Below are 25,974 nucleotides of genomic sequence, written 5' to 3'. Positions count from 1 at the left end.
CTGTACATCAAACAGGCTACCAACAGTAATGTAAAAAAAATAAGGCTTTGCCAATTTGGAATGCCTTTGCTTGGGTAGTAGGTACCTAGCAGTAATAATATACGTAATATGTCACCCAGCTGATTTAATTTAATTTAGTATGCTGGGCTGTACACAGGAGAGCTACTACAGGTAGCTTGAGAGCTACCATTAGCTCGCAAGCTACTCATTGGGAAATCCCGCTTTAACTAGTTTCTGTCAACAGTATTCTTTAGCTTTAGCTGTTTGAGGATGAGCTCCTATGAGATCTTTGTTTATACTATTTTGCATTTATCCCACTGCACCATTATAGTTGTCCAAGCTTGCACCACCTATTACTCATTTTGTAAAAGCTAGAGTTTTATAAGTTGGCACCCTTGACCCTGTTGTTAATTTGAAGCCCAAATAGTAGACCCATTGTTTCTGGGGTGTCATAAGGCTTGTGGACAGTTGAAAGGGAGCTTCTTAGGCAGTGGATTCCAATAAAGATTCAGTGAAGGTCCCTGGGCTCCAGTAACAATAAAATGCGCGTCCACAGAAGTCAAAATGTTGGGAACCACTGCCTTAGTACATCAGTCATGATTGCCAGCAATGATATAAAATAGTCTTTGTCAGTTTGGAATGCCTCTAGATGGGTAATAGTTAACGGCCATAGCTGCAAAGCCCTGGCACTCAGGAAATATTCTTGTTTCTAGCCAAAGCTGCATGATTTATTACTCAAATATTAGTTTTACAGGGAGTGCAGAATTATTAGGCAAGTTGTATTTTTGAGGATTAATTTTATTATTGAACAACAACCATGTTCTCAATGAACCCAAAAAACTCATTAATATCAAAACTGAATATTTTTGGAAGTAATTTTTAGTTTGTTTTTAGTTTTAGCTATGTTAGGGGGATATCTGTGTGTGCAGGTGACTATCACTGTGCATAATTATTAGGCAACTTAACAAAAAAATATATATACCCATTTCAATTATTTATCATTACCAGTGAAACCAATATAACATCTCAACATTCACAAATATACATTTCTGACATTCAAAAACAAAACAAAAACAAATCAGTGACCAATATAGCCACCTTTCGTTGCAAGGACACTCAAAAGCCTGCCATCCATGGATTCTGTCAGTGTTTTGATCTGTTCACCATCAACATTGCGTGCAGCAGCAACCACAGCCTCCCAGACACTGTTCAGAGAGGTGTACTGTTTTCCCTCCTTGTAAATCTCACATTTGATGATGGACCACAGGTTCTCAATGGGGTTCAGATCAGGTGAACAAGGAGGCCATGTCATTAGATTTCCTTCTTTTATACCCTTTCTTGCCAGCCACGCTGTGGAGTACCTGGACGCGTGTGATGGAGCATTGTCCTGCATGAAAATCATGTTTTTCTTGAAGGATGCAGACTTCTTCCTGTACCACTGCTTGAAGAAGGTGTCTTCCAGGAACTGGCAGTAGGACTGGGAGTTGAGCTTGACTCCATCCTCAACCCGAAAAGGCCCCACAAGCTCATCTTTGATGATACCAGCCCAAACCAGTACTCCACCTCCACCTTGCTGGCGTCTGAGTCGGACTGGAGCTCTCTGCCCTTTACCAATCCAGCCACGGGCCCATCCATCTGGCCCATCAAGACTCACTCTCATTTCATCAGTCCATAAAACCTTAGAAAAATCAGTCTTGAGATATTTCTTGGCCCAGTCTTGACGTTTCAGCTTGTGTGTCTTGTTCAGTGGTGGTCGTCTTTCAGCCTTTCTTACCTTGGCCATGTCTCTGAGTATTGCACACCTTGTGCTTTTGGGCACTCCAGTGATGTTGCAGCTCTGAAATATGGCCAAACTGGTGGCAAGTGGCATCGTGGCAGCTGCACGCTTGACTTTTCTCAGTTCATGGGCAGTTATTTTGCGCCTTGGTTTTTCCACACGCTTCTTGCGACCCTGTTGACTATTTTGAATGAAACGCTTGATTGTTCGATGATCACGCTTCAGAAGCTTTGCAATTTTAAAAGTGCTGCATCCCTCTGCAAGATATCTCACTATTTTTGACTTTTCTGAGCCTGTCAAGTCCTTCTTTTGACCCATTTTGCCAAAGGAAAGGAAGTTGCCTAATAATTATGCACACCTGATATAGGGTGTTGATGTCATTAGACCACACCCCTTCTCATTACAGAGATGCACATCACCTAATATGCTTAATTGGTAGTAGGCTTTCGAGCCTATACAGCTTGGAGTAAGACAACATGCATAAAGAGGATGATGTGGTCAAAATACTCATTTGCCTAATAATTCTGCACTCCCTGTAATGATATTTTGGAATTTCAACCACCTTTTTGCAAGCATGAGGTTATGAGTTCTGAAAATGCATACATTTTCGTCTCATTTATATACTGTCAATTTTGGTGTACATATATAATTCAATCAAGCAAATTTTTCATCTGATCTGCACACCGAAGAGCTACATACAGTCATTGGGGCCTGTGTTACAAAAGTGTGCCAAAGGTGTGCAACAGGCCTTTCCACTCTTTGTGCGCCCCTGGGGCACCTTGGTAATACAGAAGAGGCTACAGTCGCTTACGTGGCTCTTTCTGTAATACAGATAGCACTGGTGCACATTTTGCATCAGCAGTGTTGAGAGAGATTGTTTCCTCATTTGTATGGGGGTGTGGTTCATGCAAATGATGGAATCTCTTTACGTCTGCGCATGTGCCGTATTACCGACATGGGTGCAGAGGCAAACATGCCTTTAGGAGGCACAATGAAAGCTTGCCACAAAAAAGTGTTGCACTTTCAGTGCGCCTCCTATAGGCAGGCCTTGGGAGAGGGAGAACTCCCTAGGCATCCCCTTAAAGGTAGGTGTACTCACTCACTGCACCTGCCTGCAAGGGAATCTCTCTCACATCTTGAGTGTGTGGGTGGGCTGCCGCCTTCACAGAGAAAACGTTTAAACTACTATTCTGTATTTCACTTGAATGCGCTGCCCTGGGGGAAGCACAAGTTCACAGCTGCCCTGAGGTTAGCACATTCTTCCTAACAGGCTGCACTTTCCCGGTTTGAACCCAGAGTACCTGCTTTAAGGTGTGCAGTGGTGCAAACAGGCAAGTGAACCCGATCTGTAATTGGGCCCCTGGAGAGCTGCTAGTAGCTCACAAGCTATGCAATGGAGACAGCTACTCTGATCTAATGAACACTTGCTGGCTTTGTTAGGGAAGAAAGAGTGGATCTACCTTTAGGTATTTTCTGATGGTTACATGCAATCTCTGATCTCCTCATGTACCTGAAACCCAGTTCTAGGTTTCATACGAGAAGGATTTGCTGTATTGTTTAACACGGTTTATCACCTCTTCTAACAAGATTATGCTGGAATTAGGATTTAAAAATTTGTCTATAATTATCCAGGTCTCCATGATTAGTTTTTTCAAGTGGGTGGTATTGTTGTATGTTTCAGTGGATAAGGAAAAAATCCAGTTGAGTGACATGTTTACAATGCCTGTTAGCTTTCAGTGTTGGAAAGAATTTCTTTGTTCGAAAGGTAAGTCTGATCCTTTGATCTTATGGGCTAGGCTTGCCAGTGACTTATTAGTGTAAGGTGGGTGAAGGGATAGTGTTGGCACATCAAAAGAAGGGGGGGGGGGAAATGATTTGAACCAAGATTATTTAGCATACGTTTCCTGACTTTAGTTATTATTACCTTAAAAAATATATGGCCTGGTAATTCTGTTTTAAATTTGTATGTGGCATGTCCATTAGGTCCTTGGCTCCATCCTGACAAGGTCCTTGTAAGAAAGTGCATTATTATTTTGGGTACGCAAGGGTCAGCAAAGTACTTAAAAGTGCACACGCTGTGGAAAATCACACAAAACACAATAAAATGACACAGCCAGTTTAAAATAAGGAGAACATTTGTAAATTAAGACCGAAGCAACAAAATTCCTATAAGGGGGAAGCGGAGATATGAATTTTACAGATAAAAGTTAAAATAGTACCAAAAAACAGAGTACTAATGATAGTTTATAGAAATGGTAGACCATGACGTAAACACAATTTGAGACTGACAACCAGGGAACCCTTTTAAAATACAACAAATAGATTGTTCCCAGTGAAAGCTTGGAAGTCTTTGAAAAATGTTCCAAGTCCCAATGCAGACAGGACATTTTCACTTTTTTAGACTAAAATTCCTCGTGATTGGGCCCCTATTGTAGCTGCTGCTGTTGAACCAAAGGGTGTATACTTGAAGCAGGTTGGTCCCACTAGAGTTTTGCAGATTACTCACTGACATTTTCCAAGTCTCAGTGCAGAATGGGACTTCCTTGTTTTTTTGGGGAATTGCTGGAAGCCGTTGGTAGGATGAAAGTGAAAGTCAGTTTGACTCAGTGGAACTGCTGGTCGATATATTTTTTGCGTCTGGTCACGCTGAAGCATTTATTTTAATGAGCCTTCTTGGTTTGTTCCAAATTACTGATCTCAAATTCCCTTTTTGAGTCAGTTTTTTCTTCTTATTGACTTTATTTTGCTCTGCTCTTTAAATCTTATCCTTATGAACACATTGCCTCATCTATTCTTGTGGTTAAGACCGTCACCGATTATGTTGATTATCTAATTCGGTGTGCACCCTTACCCCTCTCACCCTTAGCCCTCTTTTATGTTTTGTTTTTGCTGTAAATTAATCAAGTTCAATTTAAAGGGAGCTCATGATGCCTTTTATATGAATGGTCTCTTATATATTTAAGAGGTAAGGAAATACACAAACAGCTGGAAGCTCATAGTAGTACAGCTATTCCTTGACCCTTTACTGCAGCATGTTACTTTGTGATACTGCCTTCATTAATTGGTCAAAACCAACTTTTTTAGTTGAGAAATTGTGTATTGAAAACACTCGTCACTTGTGGGGCTTCAGATTTACTCAGTCCATTGAAATGCACTTATAAAAGGGGCTGCTCTGAAGAGACATAAATCGTACTTTTTTCTATTCTAATTTACTGATCCCATTTTACCTCTTTCTCCTTTATTGTTGAATCTGAAAAATGTATTTTCCTGCAGGAATAGCACAACTGTATTTTTTTCTACTGCTCCTCTTCCTTCTTTATCCTTCTATTTTCTCTTCCATTATATATTCTGTCTAGTACCCTTTTTAGCCTATCTCAGCTATGGTAGCCTGGCATCTTTCCTTACTCATTCAAGGATGAGACTGTTTTCCTTGTTCTTATGAAGCCTTGACTTGATGTCTCTCTTTCATCCAACCTTTGACCTATTCCTCGTTTTTTTCTGGATTTGTGTAAGGATGTAGCTTTCTTCTTATCTTCATTTTTTTGCTCCTCCTTTTTCCACTGCAGTTTGGTTTCAGGTCATCTACCTGTGCTGAAACTTCTCCTTTCTGTACTTAAGTGGTGTCTGCTGTATGTTTTGTATTCTTATTCTTCTCTGGTCACTTCTTTTGACACCCTGATGATTTGTTTCTTTTTTACACTATCATTCTTTTTTATTTATTGATTTACACTCTTGTGGTTTTCTCCCCTCTCTGGGTGAATGCATTGCGTGTCTTGATACTCTTCCTAAGCACCATAGTGATTATCATGGCTCTGATCTTAGTCACTCAGGTTTTCTGTCTGTACTACCTCTGTCCCCCATTTCTATGTTGATATTTAAATCTTTGGTGTTCGGTTCAGAACACAGAGCATTAGTTCAAATTGTCTCTCTTCTGTATAGTTCTGGGTGACCTATTTTTCCTCTTCCTTTTAACCTAACTACAACCAGAAGGTTACTTGCACCATTCCTCACACCTTTCCCATCCAACTTCATCTGCTGCTTGCAACCTAGCTTTCTACTACCTCTAATTTTCACCAATTCATGTCCTGACTCCATCTTTAAAATATTAGGAGAACAGAGGTTAATTCCCGCTATCTATGGTACACATTCTAATTCTTATGATTGCAATTTTCTGCCTCTGGTACTGTTTACCTTCCCACTTTGGCCTCCCTTCTTCAATTTTGCTCCCTTGTTGACTTTAACTCCTGTCTTGCCTCTTAGCATCCACTGTGCCCAATTCTCCTTCCTGTAACACTCTTCATTGCTTCCTGCTTTATACTTTTCTCCAGGTTTAGATTATGTTTGTGTTTAAAGGTGTACAGTGTCTGACCTTCCCTTATCTAGCCTTTAGAAACAGCATATTCTTCCTTAATCTTAACTGGTTGCCCACAATGTTACCTTAGATTGGCCTTCCTGTAATTTGTCATTATTTTGCGCTTGTACCACACCTAAAACAGTTTGTGACTATAATAAAGTGATAAAAAACACATCGAGGGGGAATTAAATTGGAGTTACTGAGTAGTAAACAGATTGGTGAGCACCTTAGCAGGCTTATTAAAGAAAAGCAGTCTCAGATTGCAGACACAGTACTCATCTTTGTAAAAGAACAGCTGCTTTGGAACTCCTGTCTTCACAAATAGTTGGAGGTCACTACTTTGCATCTTCTCACTCCTTCGTGAGTGTTGGCCCCTTCCACGGGCACACACATAAAGGTGATCTAGTTTATTGATATGAAAAGTTGCCCTTGTGAGTCACGAGGTCTAATGCTTTACCTAGTCTTTTACGCTCATCTAAATCAAAATAAAGTTAGCAAAACAGTCTTTGTGCGCTTTACAACTTAATTAATCTTTTGGGGACTATTTTATTTATTGTCTAAGGCATTAATAATCACAAACTGGCTGTTCGTTATCCTTTGGCTGTTTTGAACACACTTAAGCCAGGTAACTGTGAATGGATGGAGTCCCTCATGAATTACTTTCACCAGCTAGGTGTGGGCATCTCCACTGTGGAAAAAATGTATTTCACGTGGAGAAGGAAACAAGTGTCAGGGCTCTGTTTCCCCAATGGAGACTATGAAAATAGGAAACATTTTAAAAAGTCACATGACATTCCCAGGAATACACCTGGAAACCTGCAGACTGTTCAGCTTTGTAGGTGTACAACAGGGAATGTTTGTGAATTTTTTAAAAAACGGAAGTGTAAACTGAGGCGTAATCCTCTGTCCCTACTTTTCATGTTTTTTGTGTTTTTCTCTCATCCTCCGAGCTTTATAAAGCTTCTGTGTGGATGTTTATCTGCCTTAAGAGGCATACCATTATGTTTCTAGATCATGTTCATAATTTCCTACTCGGAAACCTTCAGATCCTTGCCTTCCTCCCAAGGTATCAGTGACTGCTCCTTACTCTACAGCAGAGCACATGAGGTTTATATGAGTTGCACTGAAGAAGGGAACCTTATTTGTGTCATTACTTCACCACCACTGGATATTTTAATTTCTGGTGCTCACTGACTATCTTTTTCTCCTTGAATTGTCATTAGATGCCATAGATATAGTCCCATCCTAAAAGGCATTGTAACTGTTGTTAAGAATTAGAAGAGTGTGACAGCTGTCTCAGCATCATTTGAATAAAGCAAATCAGTGTATGTACTGGAGGCACAAGTTTAAAATTAATATTGAACTGTTCCCTGATTCTTTTTGTAATACTAGAAAGCAGAAAACTGCACAAAGTTATTTCCAGGACTTTTTAGAAAGATGAAAAAATGTTGGGGTAAGTGGTCTCTAAAACATCAGGGCCTATATACTGAAGGATGTGACTTAAATGTCAATTACATTTCTGCAATGTCTATAGAGTGCCACCTGACTGTTTTGGTTCCTTGTTTAGCTTTCTGTTATTTACCCAGATATATAACACAACAACTGGCATACACTTAAAACCACCCAGCATTATTGGCTTTGTCATTGGTTGTTACCTGTTAAAGGTACATGTGCAGCAACAATGATTTTTGATGTAAATAATTGATATTCAGAAATGTTCAATTCTGAAATTGTGAGTATGTGAATTAAACACTGAGCCTGTGTGAAGGGTAGTGGTCTTCACAGTCTCTATCACTCTTGGTATGTTCACTCTCTGTTAGACATCTATGGCCTTTTTGTAGAACGTGGCTCTTTATATGGTATACCCAAATGAGGTATCCCGTCCAAGAGAACAGGGGTTCCCTTACTAGTAGACAGGGCTTGCTTTAGCAATCCCAAAGTACTCTTTTAGGGGGTAGTGTGGTCAAGCATCGTTAGGCTTATCAGAGAGAAGTGTTAGACATTTGCAAAAACTCAATAAGGAGATCCACACCAATTTACAGAAATACCAAGTATCTTTAAATATGTTTTGGCATCAGAATCAGTGCAATCAGGTGATTACATTTTGCAAGAAAAATCTTGACAGTTTAGAAAAGTCGACGCTGAAGTTCTTGAAAGCTGCAATGTTATCCAATGGTGGATAATCAAATATGGCAAACAGGTACAGTACAGCAATTTCTAGGGCCAGTCTCTCGGACTTAAGGTTAGTATTGGGCAAGGGTCAAGGCCACACCAATGGGGCATACCAGACAGCACAGGGGAAGTGGGGGGGCGGTGTGCAGAGGTGTGGTGCAGCGTCTGGTACCCAATGTTAGTCAATAGGGATCGGTCCGGTTGAAAAGAGGCTGCAGGTTAGGACTGAGAGTCCAGTAGGCCATCAAGTGGGTTCAGGTTTTCGATGTCCAGAGACGTACGGACACCAGTGATCCTCTTCTCCTCAGTCTGGGATGTCTGGGTACAGAAGCTCTTGGACTGTTGTGTGTCTGTCATCTCGTGGTGGTCACAGTGGGGGTGGGGGGGGCTCACAGAAACAGGCTACAGGAACAGTTTGGGTGAACCAACTAGTCTCACAAGTCTGGAGGACGCAGAGACCCCAGTGGTCATCTTCACCTTAGTCCAGGACGTCTGGGTGCAAAGGTGCAGTGGACTGTCAGGTTGCCATCACCAGAGGCGGTTGCAGTTAAGTTGGGGCCTGCACAAAGAGGCGGTGTGAAGGTTGCAGTGGGGAAACCCACAATGGACTTTGTCTCCGGAGAGGCTGCGGACTACACTGGCACCATTGGCCCATTTCAACTCTGGCTAGGGGGCACAGGTGCAGTGGTGCTCTCCGGTGTTGGGGTTTTGGCAGTAGGGAGTCCTCTTCAGTATTTTTTGGGTGCTGGCAAATGTGCAGGGAAGCAGCTCTGCTGCTCCACAAAAAGTTCCTTGTGATGAGGTGAAGGCTGGCAGTCTTCCTGGACTTTTGGAAGTTTCAGCACCTGGGGGACGAGAAGTCTTTCTTGCAATTGTCAAAGTCAGAAGGCAGGCTGGCAGGGCTGGAGCCGAGTCAGTCGCTGGTCTTCAGTTCTTGCCTTTTGCATTGCTGGAGTGTCCTACTTCCAGTCAGCAGGATCTGATTTCCTGGTGCCAAGAGCTGCCCTAAATACTGAACTTAGGGGCATATCGGGAGCGAGGACTACTTACCCCGGGGGTCACTTCACCCCCTATATGACCACTTCCTGTGGGAAGTAGGCATAACCCTGTCCCAGAGGTCCTAGTTCTGGCATCATCAGGATGGCAGACTTGCAAAAATTTTACCCACATCAGGCAGCTCACCTTAGGAGTGGGTCTGACCTGATAGACAGCCACGCCTCTATGACTACTAATTTTCCTGTCTGTCCTGGTGCCAAATGGGTGCTAGGGCTGGGGGGGATGGGGTCAGCGCCTCTTCTTTGAGGGAAGCCAGATCTACATATCAAGGACGGTGGTATTCTTAAAAGCCTCTTGTCTTGGAATGCAGATTTACAGGCCATCCTGTTGGGAGGGGTATGCTAACACCCCTGTCAGAGAAGGCTTTGTTTCTGTCCACCTGAGAGCAAAGGCTATCAGCCCTGGGGTTCAGAAACGTGTTTGGTGGTGGCAGGCTAGTAAGAACTAGTCAGCCAGTGCACGCATGGACATCATTTAGGGGTCGCCAGGAGTCGCAGCTGTGATCCCCCACTTGCCCCTTGTGACCCCTGGCAATGCCTCTGCGACCCCTGGCCCCAGAAGTAGCAAAATCAGTGCCAGTAACAAAGGGGCTGCTTCGGGCTTCATTTCCTTGTTTTCAATCATTTTTTAAATTAAACTAATAGTGAATAATATATTATTTACTATTAGTCTAATAAAAAAGGAGTATAGTTAGCTGGAATATTACCCTCCTCAGTATCTGAGGTACGTAAAAAACACTTTAAAATGTATGGTGTGTGCATTCTTGAGGGTGAGAGTGTGCTTATGTAAAAGAGAAGTGTGTGTATATGAGTGAATGTGTGTTTATGTAAGCATGTGTGTGTGAACGAAAGTAAAGATGAAATGGTGCGTGATATCACTTCCGCTAGCCCTGGCGTTTTTGATTAATTGATGTCCATGAGTGCATATCTAGCAGTAGGTTTTTCATGGGGCACTTCTATGGTGCCATCTGGGTGCATGAATTAACAAATCCATCACTGGCTTCAGTGAGGGTTTATTAACACGAGATGCTTGATACCAAACATCCCTGTTTTCTGTGAAGCCATCATGTAGCTGGAGAACTCGTACTCACCAGTGTCCAGCACATGTATTTAAAATTGCGTCCCTGCCAACTCACTATGGCTGAGAATGGACAGGCATAGCAGAAGAATATCTGATGTTGCAGATATGTGCTCGCATGTAATATAATACACTCTGACTTAGGGCTATAAGGCATGCTGTACGGGTGACTTACATATAGTTCATGCAGTGTGAGGGGACAGGGCACACATGCTGTGTGTCCTGCCGTGTTTTCACTTTTAGCTTGATTTGCTTCCTTTAATGGCAGTCTGATGTGCTAGGTGAGTGGTCCCTGAGGGTGGCACAATACATACTGCAGCCCTTGGGGACCACTTTAGTACCCATACCCTAGGTACCATTTACTAGGGACTTACAGGAGCGCCAAAGTTATGGTGAGTTTCACAGTCTTGGGGAAAGAGAGTTGGCACTGGGGGGACCTGGTTAGCAGTAACCCAAAGCACTTCCAATCAAAATTGCATCATGTACGAGGCAAAAAGTCAGGGTGACCATGTCAAAAAAGGGCACTTTCGTACACTTTTCTCTCAAAATCTCATACATCTGTTTATCTTCCATTTCATCTGTTTCATCTTCAGCACCCTATTTTCGCTCTTTTCACATCTCCTTCACTTTTCCACCCTCAAGCATACAACATACCCACTCACCTGCAAGCACTGCATTTTCTTTTTATTTTCCTTGTCAGTATTCTGGCAGTTGTGTACTACCACTTACGGAACAAAGCAATCATTCCTCTGTAGTCTTGGTATGTGTAAATTCAAACACAAAATGACTCCTAAAGGAGTAATTCCAAAAATAATCCCTTGGTTGAAAGATTGGTAAGTAATATATCCAATCCCTAATGCAAATTAAAGTATGCCTCACTTTTTATCCTGGTTATGACCAACACCGAAATGTAATAGACGTACTTTTCATCTCTTAGTACAATGATCATATGTATTTATTTAACAATGCATTTTTTTCAGGTCAAATACAACAGCACCTTCCTGCTGTCCCAAATGGTCACACAGAATCCAACAAGTGCAAGTCGTGACCATAAGCAGTATGGGCGACCACTCACCAGATGGCCAACTTTCTTAAAATCCACTTAGATCTCTTTTGTTACATATGGGTTTAAAGTCGATTAAGCAGCACTTGAAGTGGTCAGTACGCCGACATTTCAGTCTCCAGATGTCTAATACGTACTCAAGACCTTCCTCATGACAAAGTTTTGAAAAATAACTTCTGATAAAGACCTCTTATTAAAACTTGCCTGTAGTACCAATCCTCAGTCTTAATGAATAATTGAATGGAAAGAATGAAGTTAAATCACAAATGTAACAAAAGGATTCTGATTGGGTTTTAAGAATGTCGCGATCTGTTCAGTGGTCACCAAGCGGGAAGGTTCTTTTGTATTGGGCCCTAGAAAAAGATGCATTCTTGTTAAATAAATGTACATCATTGTTATACTATGAGATGAAGGGGTACACCTTTCACATTTTGTTGTTCGATTCATAACTGGGATCAAAATTAAACATGCTTTCATTTGTACTTGGGATTGGACATAGTACTCACCAATTCTCTAACCAAGTGACTATGTACTTTTGGGCAAAAGCGCAATTGCAACTATATTAGGTAATCATTGCTTTGTGTACTCTTCAGAGACACAAGGGATTCGATGACCTTGTATTGCGTACGCTTTTTAGACCCACTTACTTGCACTGTGTGAAACGCACTTCCTCAGGCTCAAGTCCATATCTCTCAGTCGTGGCCCATTATAAATACTTGTTTGACGTCTCAGTTGAAAGTATGCACCATATAGGAGTAATATGCTACAACAAACACAACCTCGTGTCCATAGCTAACACTGTTAGGGAATGCAAGGTTAAGAAAAATTTAAATAGAAACAGGAACTAAATCGCTAACATAGGTTGCTTTTACGTTTTTTTAATTCATTGTTTAGAAATTGATCTGTGTTTTTGCCAGTTAGGTTAAGAATATGAATAGAAGGGCCAATATGAACCCCTTCCAATGTCCTTTTCTAAATTTCTGCCAGTTCTGAGACCGGGAGGTTTCCAGCCCATTTAAAACCCTATCTCTTTCTTTACAGGTAAGTGACGGTTGCTTCCCTTGGAGGCAAGAAATGTTTATGAAAATATATTTTGTACAATATGTACCTTAAAATGAAATCAGCATTTGTGTTTTAACTTCTTAAGCCCAAGGGAAATTGAGATGATTGCATACGTTTTGCGAGCGAGCAATCACTTCACAGGAGCCTGTATATTGCCTGGTTCTGTTTATTTTATTGCGTTGTTTTGCCATTGGAAGCCTTTACTTTAATATGCATATAGTTTTCAAACATAGAAGGGATTTTGAGAAAGTTAGTTTGCAATTAAAGAAAAAAAAACAAAAAATACCTCCAGAGAGTGAGGTGGAGTTGGCGTTCCCGGAGTGTCTTCAGATGGTGCCAACAAAGTTGCACTTCCTAGTTTACAACAAATAAAGTACAAGAAAAGGTATATCTACAAAAATGTTTAGCATATTGTTCCTTTATAGCTACAGAAGTCCCTTTTAGTCAGGAGTCACCTTTTAATCCAAAGTTAGCCTGTAGCAAAGTCATAAATCAGGAAACTTAGTGTTGCCTTCCACTCTCCTCCTTTTTCTGTTCAGTTAAATTACCAAAGTACTGTTCAGCACAAATCACATAGGTGCTTAAAAGGTATAAGTAAATTTGCCCTCATTATCAGGTGGTACCAGCATTTGCAGCACACACCTTTTCCATTTATTTGGCCACGTAATGCCCAGGAAGGCTAAGCACATTTTTCTCATAATTCTATTATAAAAACCTTGATACCTGGACCTGTTTAAAAACAAAAGTCAGAAGTTGTATGACTGAAGGTAGTTCTCTTCAAAAACAGCTACAAGTAGCACATTCAGTAGAACATTAACAACGATACAGGTTCCTAAGAATGCACTTATTTACTCTCCATAAGATTGGCACATTCATATAGTAAATAGATTATAGACCATGGAGCCTTGAATTACACTAGTTATTGTCCCTTACCACCTTTATACATTTTCTGCTTTGCCTTCTTAAGTAAAGTGATGCCAGGTAAATAATATTGTTGATCAGTTCACTGCCATGAAGCTACCATAAAGGTATTCACCTTGGAAGGCTTGGGTAGAGTTCCAAAACCCTGCCTGTTGGCGGCCATAGAACAAAAATTATATTGTCATTGATGGGTACTACGAAGAGCAGATTGGACATCATGTACTGTTTCAGATACGGCCAGCCGTTTATGTATTTAGTTCTCAAATCAGCATAACTAGGCCACTATGAAGCCCTGTTGACACATCTTAGAGGCATTTCTGGCTAGGTCGTTTGTGAATGTCCATTCCTCAGTTGGGAGCAGAGCAGAATGCTCTTGTGAACACCTAAAGTCTCTTTTCAAATTGTAACAAAAATCACCTGCTCTTTATTTTTTATATTGCTTTAACTGTCTGTTTTATTTCTGTGCTGTGTACCAAAACTGTCTGGTTTGTTGGATAAAATAGTATCCCATCTCTGTACACTGCGGGAAATGTTTTCTGTTCTTTTCAACACTTTCTCTCTTTTTCCCTACCTGCTTACGTACCTTTCGGACTTCTTGCTGTCTAGGGTGGCTGATGAAGCTTTCTACAAACAACCGTTCGCTGACCTGATTGGTTATGTGTATGTTGCAAAACTACTAATTCTCTTGTTCTTTTATTGCTTCTCTGTTGTAATCCTCATTTTTATAGTATCAGTAGTTGATACTTTTGTATTTTTGGGTTGATACAAAAGCTTAAATGTTACAAGCCTACCCAGCTTTTCAAACAGGTGAGTTCTTATTGGGCAGAGGTAGTTTGAATACCATGTATCAAGACTTTGGGATGCTATGAGGCTAAAGGTTGAGTTTCGACTGATTGGAGAATGCATGCTCTCCAATCTCTGTTGAGTAAAGTAGATGTTTATATTGATAGATCACATTTATTCTGTGTACTACAGATGGCAACAAAGCCTTACTAGGAGCCCCTGCTCTATCAATAGCACACAGTGCAAATGCAGAACAAAGTTGACAAGTGTTGCTGCTTCAAGGAGTGTATCCCAAGCCTTAACACCTTGGACGTCTTTAGTAGAAGCATTTCAGCAATTGGGACAATTTCTGAGTCATCCACGTGTTTGTTCAGAGATGAGATGTGACCCACACAATATCTTGTTGTCTTTCAAAAATTTCAAGATCGAGATATTGGGTTGATTAAGAAAGAGCCTTGAAATGTACTATGTTTATTCTATTACTACAAAATTTGCATTTGACCTGAGTTTCTGTATTCAAATATCCCCTGAATAGGAATTGGTTTCAAAATTTAACATCACTTTTTTTTTTAAACTGGCAAAAATATGTTTCATTTGGATACTAAATGTTAGTAAGTCAATTGCAATGTCAACCTGCTATTGGCATCACGTTCATGCACCGGAGCACATCTCGTCTGGTGACTTTCAGCCAAGAAGAGTAGATGAGATTGGTTGAATTCAGAATTTAACACATTGTCATCACAAATTTGACCACCGAGTAATCCCCTAATGACATATGAACATATAGGGATGAGTGTTGGAGACCGCTTCTAGCACACCCGCTTGCCCTAACCCCCAGTATCATAGATAGGTCTGAAATCAGTGAGCATAGAGGAATCCCCTTTTAACTGTCTGAAAATTCAACATGGGTGCTGCGTTTACTGACCACTTGGTTTTCAAATTTCTGGGCTTGTTGGATGAGAAGAAGTGTGGATCATTTTCGTGGTATGGGTTTAATTATATAGGTAAGTAAGAAAAGTAGGTTTATTAAAATTTTGCTGGATGTTTTTTTTCTATTAGTATTGCTTACCTTATTGTTTTGCACACTTAACTTACCAAAGCATTTGCAACAAATATGCCTCTTGTCTGATCTTTTATCGTGAGCCTAACATTCTGTTCTCTCCTGAATATTCAGCAGAGAAGTAAAAATATATATACTTTTGCTTGTAACGAATTTTAGGAGATTGTCAAAGCTGCTGTTAAACCACAGATATCAGGCCAATGGAGTGTAAACATACTTGGTTTTCGAATGTCCATTGACCCTTTCATAGGACCTAGAGGGTAAAAAAAAAAAAAAAACGTTGGTATAAGCTTCAGGAGTTGTTGCTGTTTTGCTTGAAACTGAAAGACGAAGAATTTTTAACACATTTTCATATATGAATAACACCACATTTCTCAATGCTACAAATACAGCTGTTACCACGTAACACTTGCACAATTGCTTTCCTTGTTTTCTGTTCACTTATTCTCCCCTCCCCCTACATAGGCTTTGTTTCACGGAAGAACATTTTGCAGAATCATTGAAAATGTTGGGTGAGAGCAGCAAACTTGGTTGCCCCGCTTCATGGTTACCATGTGCAAGCTAACATTTTTGAGCAGTGCTTTTTTGGAGTGTGTTACGATTTTGTGAAAGGGTTTATTGAGTGGAAGCTTTTAAAAAATGTGGAATACTGGTCTCTCGGATGTTGTGGAATTTATTTTGAAATGCTTAATCTGGCTGCTGACGGGCAAAGCAGATCCTTAAGATACATATTGGCATTTTAGTAAATTGGCAGTTTTGGTGCACCGCAATGCAGACACCCAGAATCGAGCACAGTTGTAAGCGGAAAGGCTATGTAGTGCAGCCATTGCGCAAACCTTGCCAGCATGTTCCCTGAATGTAGACTGGTTGACTAGTGCATGCTTTCAGCTTGTCATCTGCATTAAGCTAATTTTTCATTTTCTATATCTGACTTAAACTCTCTCCTTGTTTCTTTTCTTCCTCACCTTTAAGCACAAACATAAATCATCCTTGCTACAGCCTAGAACAGTTAAGTAAAATCTTCTCACTGCCCCTTTGCACTGTCTGTCCCATAAATTTAATAGCAGTGTTGTTGCAGTGACCTGTTGTCTCCAGTGACGTTGTCAAATGCTCATCATAATCCTGTCTGTCAAGCTGTGCCCACCACCCCTTCATGCAAGAACCATCCTCATTGCTTTCTTTTTCCCGTTAATACTATTCTACCAATTAATAGAACAGTATTTTAGTTTCATGCTTGCTTGAGTTGTTTTCCTACCCTCGACAACTCTCCCTCAAATCGGCTGATACAAGAATTAAAGGTGGCTCTTCCATCTTTTCTAGGTATATAGATTGATTGATTAACTTTCATCTTCTAAAAAGTATTTAGCTTCAAACATATTGATTTAAAAAACAAACAAAAAAAGAATAAGCTGTCTTCAAAACACCACCCACAGAAAATGAAATATACTGTTTCATAGCAAAGACACATTAGGTTTTACTAAACTGGCTTCAATAAGTAAAAATAAAAAGCCTTTAATGATGTGAGTTCCAAGCCTCCTGTTTTATAGTAGACATTGTTGTTGGTTCCCACCCTTTGAAGCAAAGCAATGTAACCTCCTGCTTATGTATCTGTGTTTTGAATTTCAGCCTTAGAAAACGTGCTTCAACCGTTTTCCCACTGTTTCGGTACCGCATATTGCCGATTGTGCTATTTTGTGATCCCACATTCATGAACAGACCATGTGTACTAGTGTGAGCTCGATAAAGGACTATCAAAAATGAGCAAAAAGAAAATGAACCCAACTTTGTGTTCAATGCAAAGTGTGAGAATGACAATTTATAACTGAACGACCCTTGCAAAATATACAGTGCAGAATAGCAACATCTTTTTCACTTAATCAAATCTTTGTCAAGTTATTTCCTGTCTTATTAAATCTCTACCCTCCAACGAGGTAAGATTTGAATGCACCGTTAGCTGGGTCAGAAGTGGAAATTTAAAATGACGTGGTCACTTACAAGAAAAACCAAACTTTTTTGTGGGTGTTCAGTGGAAACCTCACGACCTTATACGCACACACCATATTCAGCTCATGCATCATAAGCTCCCGGCATGTCTTCTCATTACAGAATCAGATCCCAGAACAGGGCCTCCCAACAGGGACATCTTAAAGATTTGGGGGACCCCAGGCTAAACATATTTTGAGCCCCCCGCTCAGAATAACTCTAAACCTTTAATCTGTTTTCAGCTCATTCATGCCCTCGTGACTTTAGTCAGATTATTGACAACTCTTTTCCTTGGACATCCTAGATATGGGCCCAACCCTGCAGCAAACAGTGTTTATCCGGGAGACAGAGAAATAGAAATATTAGCAGCCGAAACAAGCCCAATCATGTGTTGCAGAGGACTGGTGCCTCACTTGTGTGCCTGTGCATACAGGCAGGGTTTTTTTCTTTTTTGTTAACTGCACACCAGACCCTGCTCTAGAAGCAACAGGGACTATGAGTCAGGTGGCACCAGGCCTTGATCGCACTGGCCCAGCAGCAGCTCCACATGGATAGTGCAGTCATGGAGAAAGCATATAATGCTGCTTTGCAGTACACATTGAAATGTGGTCGACGTGCCAGAAAGACTAGTGGTCCGACCAAGCCTTCTACCCATAGTCTACACTGTAGCTAGTTTGTTCAACCCATTTGCCGTATGGAGCTCCTGGGTGCTTTTGTTTACTGCTCAAACGAGTAGGTGATGGATGGAATGCTTGAATTAATCTCTTCCACTGGCAATCACTCAGTCCATTGTTTTTCCCCCCACCCTGCCAGCTCATTTTGGACCCAGCCATATGCAAATAAGCCTTGCTCTTGCTCCTCATGATAACAAGCCACCCCGAACTGCCAGGCCTGGTCCTCCTTGAACTGGAACCCAAGTAACCTAGGGCCAGTTTCAATCAATCAATCAATCAATCATTACATTTATAAAGCGCACTATGTACCCGTCAGGGTTTCGAGGCGCTGGGGGGGTGGGGGGGTGAGATGTTAGCGGTCGAAAAGCCAGGTCTTGAGGAGTCTCCTGAAGGTGAGGAGGTCCTGGGTCTGACGTAGTGAGGTGGGGAGGGAGTTCCAGGTCTTGGCGGCGAGGAAGGAGAAGGATCTGCCGCCGGAGGTCTTGCGCTGGATCCTGGGGACGATGGCGAGATTGGCGGAGCGGAGTTGACGAGTGGGGGCGTAACAGTTGATTCTGGAGTTGAGGTAGGTAGGTCCGGTGTTGTGTAGAGCCTTGTGAGCGTGGGTGAGGAGTTTAAAGGTGATCCTCTTGTCCACGGGGAGCCAGTGGAGGTCCTTCAGGTGAGGGGAGATGTGACATCGGCGGGGTATGTCGAGGATCAGGCGGGCGGATGCATTTTGGATACGCTGGAGTCGTTTGATGTCTTTTGTTGGGATGCCTGTGTAGAGTGCGTTGCCGTAGTCAAGTCTGCTACTGACGAGGGCTTGGGTCACCGTCTTTCTGGTTCCTGTTGGGATCCACTTGAAAATTCTGCGGAGCATTCGAAGGGTGTTGAAGCAGGAAGAGGAGACGGCGCTGACCTGTTTGGACATGGTGAGGGCGGAGTCCAGGATGAAGCCGAGGTTTCTTGCATGGCTGGCTGGGGTGGGTGGGGGACCGAAGTCGGTGGGCCACCAGGAGTCGTTCCAGGCCGAAGGGGTGCACCCGAGGATGAGGACTTCCGTCTTGTCGGAGTTGAGCTTCAGGCGGCTGTCGTTCATCCACTCGGCGATGGCTTTTAGTCCCTCGTGGAGGTTGGTTTTGGCGGTGAGTGGGTCTTTGGTCAGGGAGAGGACGAGCTGGGTGTCGTCGGCGTAGGAGATGATGCTGAGGTGATGTTGGCGGGCCAGTTTAGCGAGGGGGGCCATGTAGACGTTGAACAACGTAGGGCTGAGGGAGGAGCCTTCGGGGACGCCGCAGATGAGGTTGGTGGCTTTGGAGTTTCACCCTAGTTAAGGCTTTTTAGCCAGGTATAGCTAGGTTCCAGTGGCAAAATGAGCCCAGGATCAACGTCTGTGCATACCCGGCGCACTTAGGATGGCAGATGGGTAGAAACTGAGGTAGCATGGTGGGCAAAAAACGATGGATTGTGATGCGGCCCCAAATAATCGCCAGTGGCTGAGATTATTTCAAGCATCTGCCTCTGCTGGGCAGCTAGATTTTGTTTTCACATGCAGTTGTTTTCAGAGTTGGCAGTCTTTATTACTGATGTTTATTACCAATTGCCCATGTATGCATGACCTTACCCTCCTACACCAGTGAGAGAGGAGGGCAACAGTGGCCACCGATTGACAAACACTGGCACACTGGTAGCCATTAGCACTAGGGAAGGTCTTCTGCAGCGGCTGGCATGTAGCTTTCAATAGCACAACAGGTGAAGCAGCACCAGGGCCTTGGAACCTGTAGGCCCTTTATACCCCAGATATGGCTCTGATTTACAACCTAAAATGGGGTAGGTGGTCTAATTTTCTTGCTTACATTAGGTTCTACTAACAGCAACAGATAGGCAACAGTGGTCATTAGCAAGCTCGAGAGGAGGGGTTCCAGGCACTGATAACATGTCTGCTGTGCTTCTTTTTGACACAGCAGTGGATAAAAGAGGGATAGAGTTGTCCACCACTTACCTGGAGATGAGCTCCATAACCCTTAATGCAGGCTTGTTGAGTGAGGCGAGTGAGTTCACTGTAGTTTCCAATTCCCCATTTCAGGGTATTGACCTCTTAAAATTAACACTTCTTTGTCTGCAGTCAGTGCTAAATCAAAACCTGAAAGTCTACTAGTGTGGCGATGCCTAACAAAAGTGAAAAATCAATGCAAGCCTTATATGTATTTATCCTTTTAAGTGCACAGCCCAGGCCTATTTTTCTAATCTTGTCCATCAGCTGTGTGCAGAGCACTGTTGCTGTGGACCAATTTGTTTTAGAGCCAATTGTTAGAGACCAATGAACTACAAGTATGAACATAGCAACATTGTGAAGCTTTTGACACTAAACCTTCACTGTGAAAGAAGGACATCTTGTGATGATGTGAAACTATACTGCAGGGCTTCAGCTTGACGTCGGGCAAAGGTAAAGATTTGACACCTTTACCTTCTTCGATTTTTAAATAAGAAAACGTATTGGGGAACTAGAGGAAAAAAGCATATTATAGAAGAGCTTTATAATGGAGCAAAAACATGGGCATATCAATGAAAAGTAGGTTCCTCAATACCACTACTTCCTACTGTAACTGAACTCTTAACTTCATGGCCAGTTAGATCTTATGAAATTAGGACAATATAGAAAACATTGCAGAGTTCTGGCACTTTTGGAAATGGCAAAGGACTTCCCCTTCTGGCTCTCTGATGCCAAAGACGTTTGCTTCTGTTTCATAAAGATTTGGTTGATTCTACAGTTCCATTAATAACTGGTTAACACTGACGAACCTCCAAGATGCTTATACAGGCCCATCAAAAAGGAGCATCATTAATATCTACAGTAGTACATAGGGCAACCTTATCAATGCATCATATTCAGTCTCAACTCTGCAAAAAGGGAATTCATGGAGGTGTTTGTGTGTACTGGGTCTCCGTGTACATCTGCAGGATGTGCACTTACAACCCTTCCTCGTCAAGAGGCCACTAAGTAGTGTGGAGAAAGCCCTTTGTCATAAACTTAAAGCAGAGTCATTTAGTTCCTTCCCAAAGACTTCATTTTATGAGAGATCTAGTTGAAATGTCTTTGAATGGCCTACCTTAACTCGAGAGAGAGTAGATGATACAGAGATAAACAGTTATACATACCTGGTTAAGTATTTACCGCCTAGTTCTTTGTTGAGACCGACTAAAAGTGTGGCAGTCAAACTACATAGCAAGTAGCTTCCTTTATCTTCACTGGTGATTTCAAGAATCAAATCTTCTCAAAGGTCAATTCTTTCAACTTCCTAGGTCATTATGACAACTGACTGCCAGGACTTCGGTATCCACAACTTTGGATATATCCTGAATTGAAAGTAGTATTTCTTTGATTATCATAATTATTCCTTTTTCACAGGGCAAAATCCTTAGGATTCCTATGGACCACACTATGGCTATGTTCTATTCTATTCTATTCTATATGTTCTATTTCGGGCTAGCTTCTCCATCTCTCCCTACAGTCGGGGACCTGAATAACCTGGTTTAGGAGAAAATGAACTTGCCAGACCTTGCAGTTGTGTGGAACTAGGAAGAATTCCACTGCGCTATGGTTTAAGAGCAGATTAGTTTGCTTTTGACATTGTGTGCTTGAAAATTATTACTACAATTGGGAGGGCTCCTTAAATCATCTACTACTGTTTACGACGACTAGAGAACTCTGGGATCTTGTAGACTCTGCAAATATGCCTCAGCTCTCACTGCTTATCTTAAGAGGCCAGAGTGCTTAGTTTTCACCCAGAGACTGTGATCTCTAGTGGTATCTTATTGTAGTGAACTATTACTGCTTATGGCATCTTGTGTCATTGACCTCTTGGCATGGGAAATGCTTTTTGTCACTGTGTCTGTCCAAATTGGGGTAGCATGGTGGGCAAAAAATGATAGATTAAACCCAGATCTTTGTCACTGGGGGTGAATGTTTGCATTGTTCTGCGTTCTTCACATCATCTGTTCTTTTTGCCTTTGTCACCCAAGGTGGAAGGGTATGCCCAGACATGGATCACATGATCACTGCAGCACTAGATCCAAGCTAGCCTGGCTGATGAAGGATGATACCCTGAAACCAGTCCCATAATGCTTGTTTCTGGCCCAGGGAGAACTTGGCATGGCAGTTCGAGCTGGACTGTTCCCATAGGCAGCAGGGTCAAAACTGATTTGTATATGGCTGGGTCCACACTGGAGTGGCCTGGTGGGCAAAAGAAATGACTGGTTAAACCCATATCATTGTGACTGGGGGTGAATGTTTGCATTGTTCAGCATTCCGTCCATCATCTGTTCTTTTTGACTCTGTCCACGGCGAGAAGAATTGGGGTACATCAAGTTTTTTTTTACTTCAAAATCCCTGTATTTGGTAGTCCATAAAGACAACGTCTTATGAGAACCAACACTTTATTCAAAATGCCAGATTTGCTTTAGCAGTACTTTTTCTTCTAGCTGTTGCCACTAGAGTTTAATTATTTTAAATGAACATGCTTTGACAAAGATGTTTATCTACCTTGTTCTGGATTCAGTATTGCATCTTTCCACAAACAAAACTGTGGCTGGATGCTTCTTAAACATATTAGGTTTGGTATTTGACTTTCTGAAATAAAGCTTTCGATCAGATTATCCAGTTTGAAGGAAATGCATGTTTGTGGCAAATCCTTACTGGCCTTCTCATTGCCCCCATTGCCCACCTCGTATACCGTGCTCGGACATAAACATTTTTAATTTCCAGTTATTTGAAGGAAGCTTTGGGGCAGTAAACATTCACAGCATACAGTAATACTAGCTGCAGCAATTGTATCAACAATTCAGTAAGTAGTGCAGCAGTAGACTTTTTGAGGTGCCAAATTAGAGCCGTTCACCCATTGTTTACTAGTATTCACCTGTATTATTTTTGTTTTGCATGTTGGCTTTCACTTGTTGGTTGAAGCACATAGGCAGTGTGCCTTATTTTTTCCTGTCTTTTTCCCAAGGTAGTATAGATGCACATTGTATGAAAGCAAGATTAAACTATAGTATCTCACGATATAGCAAGAAACATGGATGAGTATTGGAATTAATGGCATTTTATGATATCAGGTGGACATAGTTGTTTACTTCTTGTTTTCAAGATCAAACTCCAAGCAATGGATAAATTATGTTCTGGTTTTTGGGAAGAAACCGGGGGGGGGGGGGGGGGGGGGGGGAAACTGCTTTGAGTTGAATATTTTACAAAAACGTATGCAGTGTTGGCACCTTCATTTACACAAAACCTCTTGGTTTTCACTTTTGCAAATGATTTAAAGGTTTTTTTTTTGTTTGTTTTTTGGCTCATTGGTTGAAACAAACATCAACTTGCTAGATTCCATTTCTATCCATAACAGTAAAGCAGAAATTTTGAGTTACATGTCAAGTACATTCCCTCATCTAGTTTACAGGTAGTTTTTAAATTTTAATACATTTTGGCTAATTATTTTTGTAGTTATATATATTTTCTTTTTATATCCAAAGTCCCTACTTACCAACATTTCCACTCTGAGAACATTTTGTCAGTAATAGAGACTGTTCCAGAGTTACTACATAACGATGCATACGTAATAGCCCGTGGTCCTCTTGTCCCCTACAAGTTAACTGTGTCTCCGCCAATCCTGCTGGTCTTGTAAGCATTGGTATTAGCAACATTTATTTAATATAACATGGCACCCCTTCACCTAAACATTCTCCCCCCATTTAAATAATTTTTATTTAAAATTTCTTGTTATCTTATTTAAATGTGGCCATCATTCACTAAGTCGAAATTGCTTGGCTCTCCCACTACTCTTTAAATACTTCCTTCTTTGTCCAAACCGATGAGTAACTGGTTGTGAAGTTCCCTTCCATTTTCCTGCCCTCTGATGCGATCCTTAGCCCACCCTCAATTCAATCACAGTCTTCAAGAAGATGTGTGTTCAGCTTCGGTATAGTAACAAAATATGTAACCCTTGACTATAAGGCGATTGTCCTGCAATTCACCTTCTGAAATTCAGAATGATTAATACCAAACTGTTCTGAGACTATGGAATGACTTTCAACATCCTTGAGCTCTTGTGTACCTATACTTTGTAAAATATTTTAGAAAATATCTGTATTGTAGATGTTACATATTGGTCCATGAAGATTAGAAGTACAAAATGTTGATCTTATGGATTTCCATGAGGCTAACCTCCCTTCTTTTTAAGTAGAATGTAGGTATACTTCTGTGGGCTTCCAGGTGTTTCATTTATTAGTTTGTGTCATTTAAAAATCATTGCTTGCTCGTGGTCAGTCATGTCTCTTTGTCCCTTCTTCTGTGTGGGAGCAGGGACCAACTACTGTATAATTATGCTTTGTCCTGTTTATCTAGTTTGTAGGTGACTTTTTTTTTTTAACTTTGTTTCCAGCTCCTGTCCAGGGAAGCTTCCCTTTTCACTTGCAGAGCATTTTTGCTCTGAGCTTAGCTGTAAACAAGGTTATAAATCAGGCTTTTATCTTGGTCATATTTGGTCTTTTTGGGCTCTCTGCACCCTTTCTCAGCTGCCTGGCTCCTGTCCTTCCTTGGCTTGGATTTTCTTTACCAACTCTACCTTAGCTCCGCAATCCTTAAAGGCAGTGCCCACTTCTGCTCCATACTGGGATCCCACTTGCAGCTCCATCAGTGCACCTCAGTTCGCACACTACAAGCCCTCAGCCTTGCCTGTGCCACGAACCCCACACACTGTCTGCCAGAGCACCTCACTTCTTGCAGTCAGTACACTCTGCTGCTCCAGTACTAGGACCTCAGGCACAGCTCCATCAGTGCACCTCAGTTCACACCCACTCCAAGCCCTCAGTCGTGCCAGGAACCCCTCTCACGCTGTTTGCCAGAGCACCTCACTTCTTGCAGTCAGTTCACTCTGCTGCTCCAGAACTGGGACCTTGGGCACAATGCCATCAGTGCACCTCAGTTCACATACTCCAAGCCCTTGCCTGTGCCCAGAAGCCCACACACTGTCTGCTAAAGCACCTCACTTCTGGCAGTTAGTACATTTTGCTGCTCGAGTACTGGGAACGTGTGTGCAGTGCCATCAGTAAACCTTAGTTCACACACTCCAAGCCCTCAGCTGTGCCAGTGCCAGGAACCCCACACATGCAGTCTGCCAGAGCACCTCAGTTTTTCCAGTCGGTATAGTCTGCTGATGCAGTACTGGGACCCCAGCACAGCACCATCAGTGCATCTCACTTCACACACTGCAGGCCCTCAGCTGTGCCAGAAACCCCATACATGCTGTTTGCCAGAGCACCTCTGTTCTTCTAGTCAGCACACTCTGCTGCTCCACTACTAGGACCTCAGGCGCAGCTCCATCAGTGCACCTCAGTTAATGGACTCCAAGCTCTCAGCCATGCGAGGAACCCCACACAAGCTGTCTGCAGAAGCACCTCAGTTCTTCCAGTCATTACACTGTGCTGCTCTAATACTGGGATCTCGGGTGCAGCGCCATCAGTGCACCTCAGTTCACACACTCCAAGCCCTCAATCATGCCAGTGCCAGGAACCGCGCACACGCTGTTTGCCAGAACACCTCAGTTCTTCCAGTCAGTAACCTCTGCTGCTACAGTACTGGGACCTCAGACGCAGCTTCATCAGTGCTCACTTCACATACTCCAACCCCTCAGCCGTGCCAGTGCTAGGAACCCCATACACGCTGTCTGCCAGAGCACCTCAGTTCTTCCAGTCGGTACAGTCTGCTGCTGCAGTACTGGGACCACAGCACAGCACCATCAGTACATCTCACTTCACACACTCCAGGCCCTCAGCCGTGCCAGAAACCCCACATGTGCTGTTTGCCAGAGCACCTCTGTTCTTCCAGTCAGTATTCTCTGCTGCTTCTGTACTGGGACCTTGTGCGCTGCTCCATCAGTGCATCTCAGCTCATGCACTCCAAGCCCTCAGTCATGTCAGTGCCAGGAACCCCACACACGCTGTCTGCCAGAGCACCTCAGT

At 42.2% G+C, this 25,974-nt stretch overlaps 1 protein-coding gene across 2 annotated transcripts in view; it reads left to right on the top strand.

Annotated features, from left to right (window-relative positions):
• CLTA (clathrin light chain A) overlaps window positions 1-25,974 on the top strand; it is a 116,424-nt gene that overhangs the window by 65,951 nt on the left and 24,499 nt on the right. Inside the window, exons 5-6 of one of the 2 annotated variants that reach the window (XM_069237665.1) lie at window positions 14,089-14,142; window positions 16,298-16,333. The exons of the other annotated variant lie outside the window; for it this stretch is intronic. Of the exons in view, the coding sequence (XP_069093766.1) occupies window positions 14,089-14,142; window positions 16,298-16,333 (90 nt within the window). The remainder of the gene's footprint in view (window positions 1-14,088; window positions 14,143-16,297; window positions 16,334-25,974) is intronic. 2 annotated transcript variants of the gene reach the window in all.

Source organism: Pleurodeles waltl, chromosome 1_2, assembly GCF_031143425.1.
Source record: "Pleurodeles waltl isolate 20211129_DDA chromosome 1_2, aPleWal1.hap1.20221129, whole genome shotgun sequence".
Taxonomy (NCBI): Eukaryota; Metazoa; Chordata; class Amphibia; order Caudata; family Salamandridae; genus Pleurodeles; species Pleurodeles waltl.
Note: the sequence above shows the minus strand (reverse complement) of the source record. Positions and strands in the feature narration are given on the sequence as shown.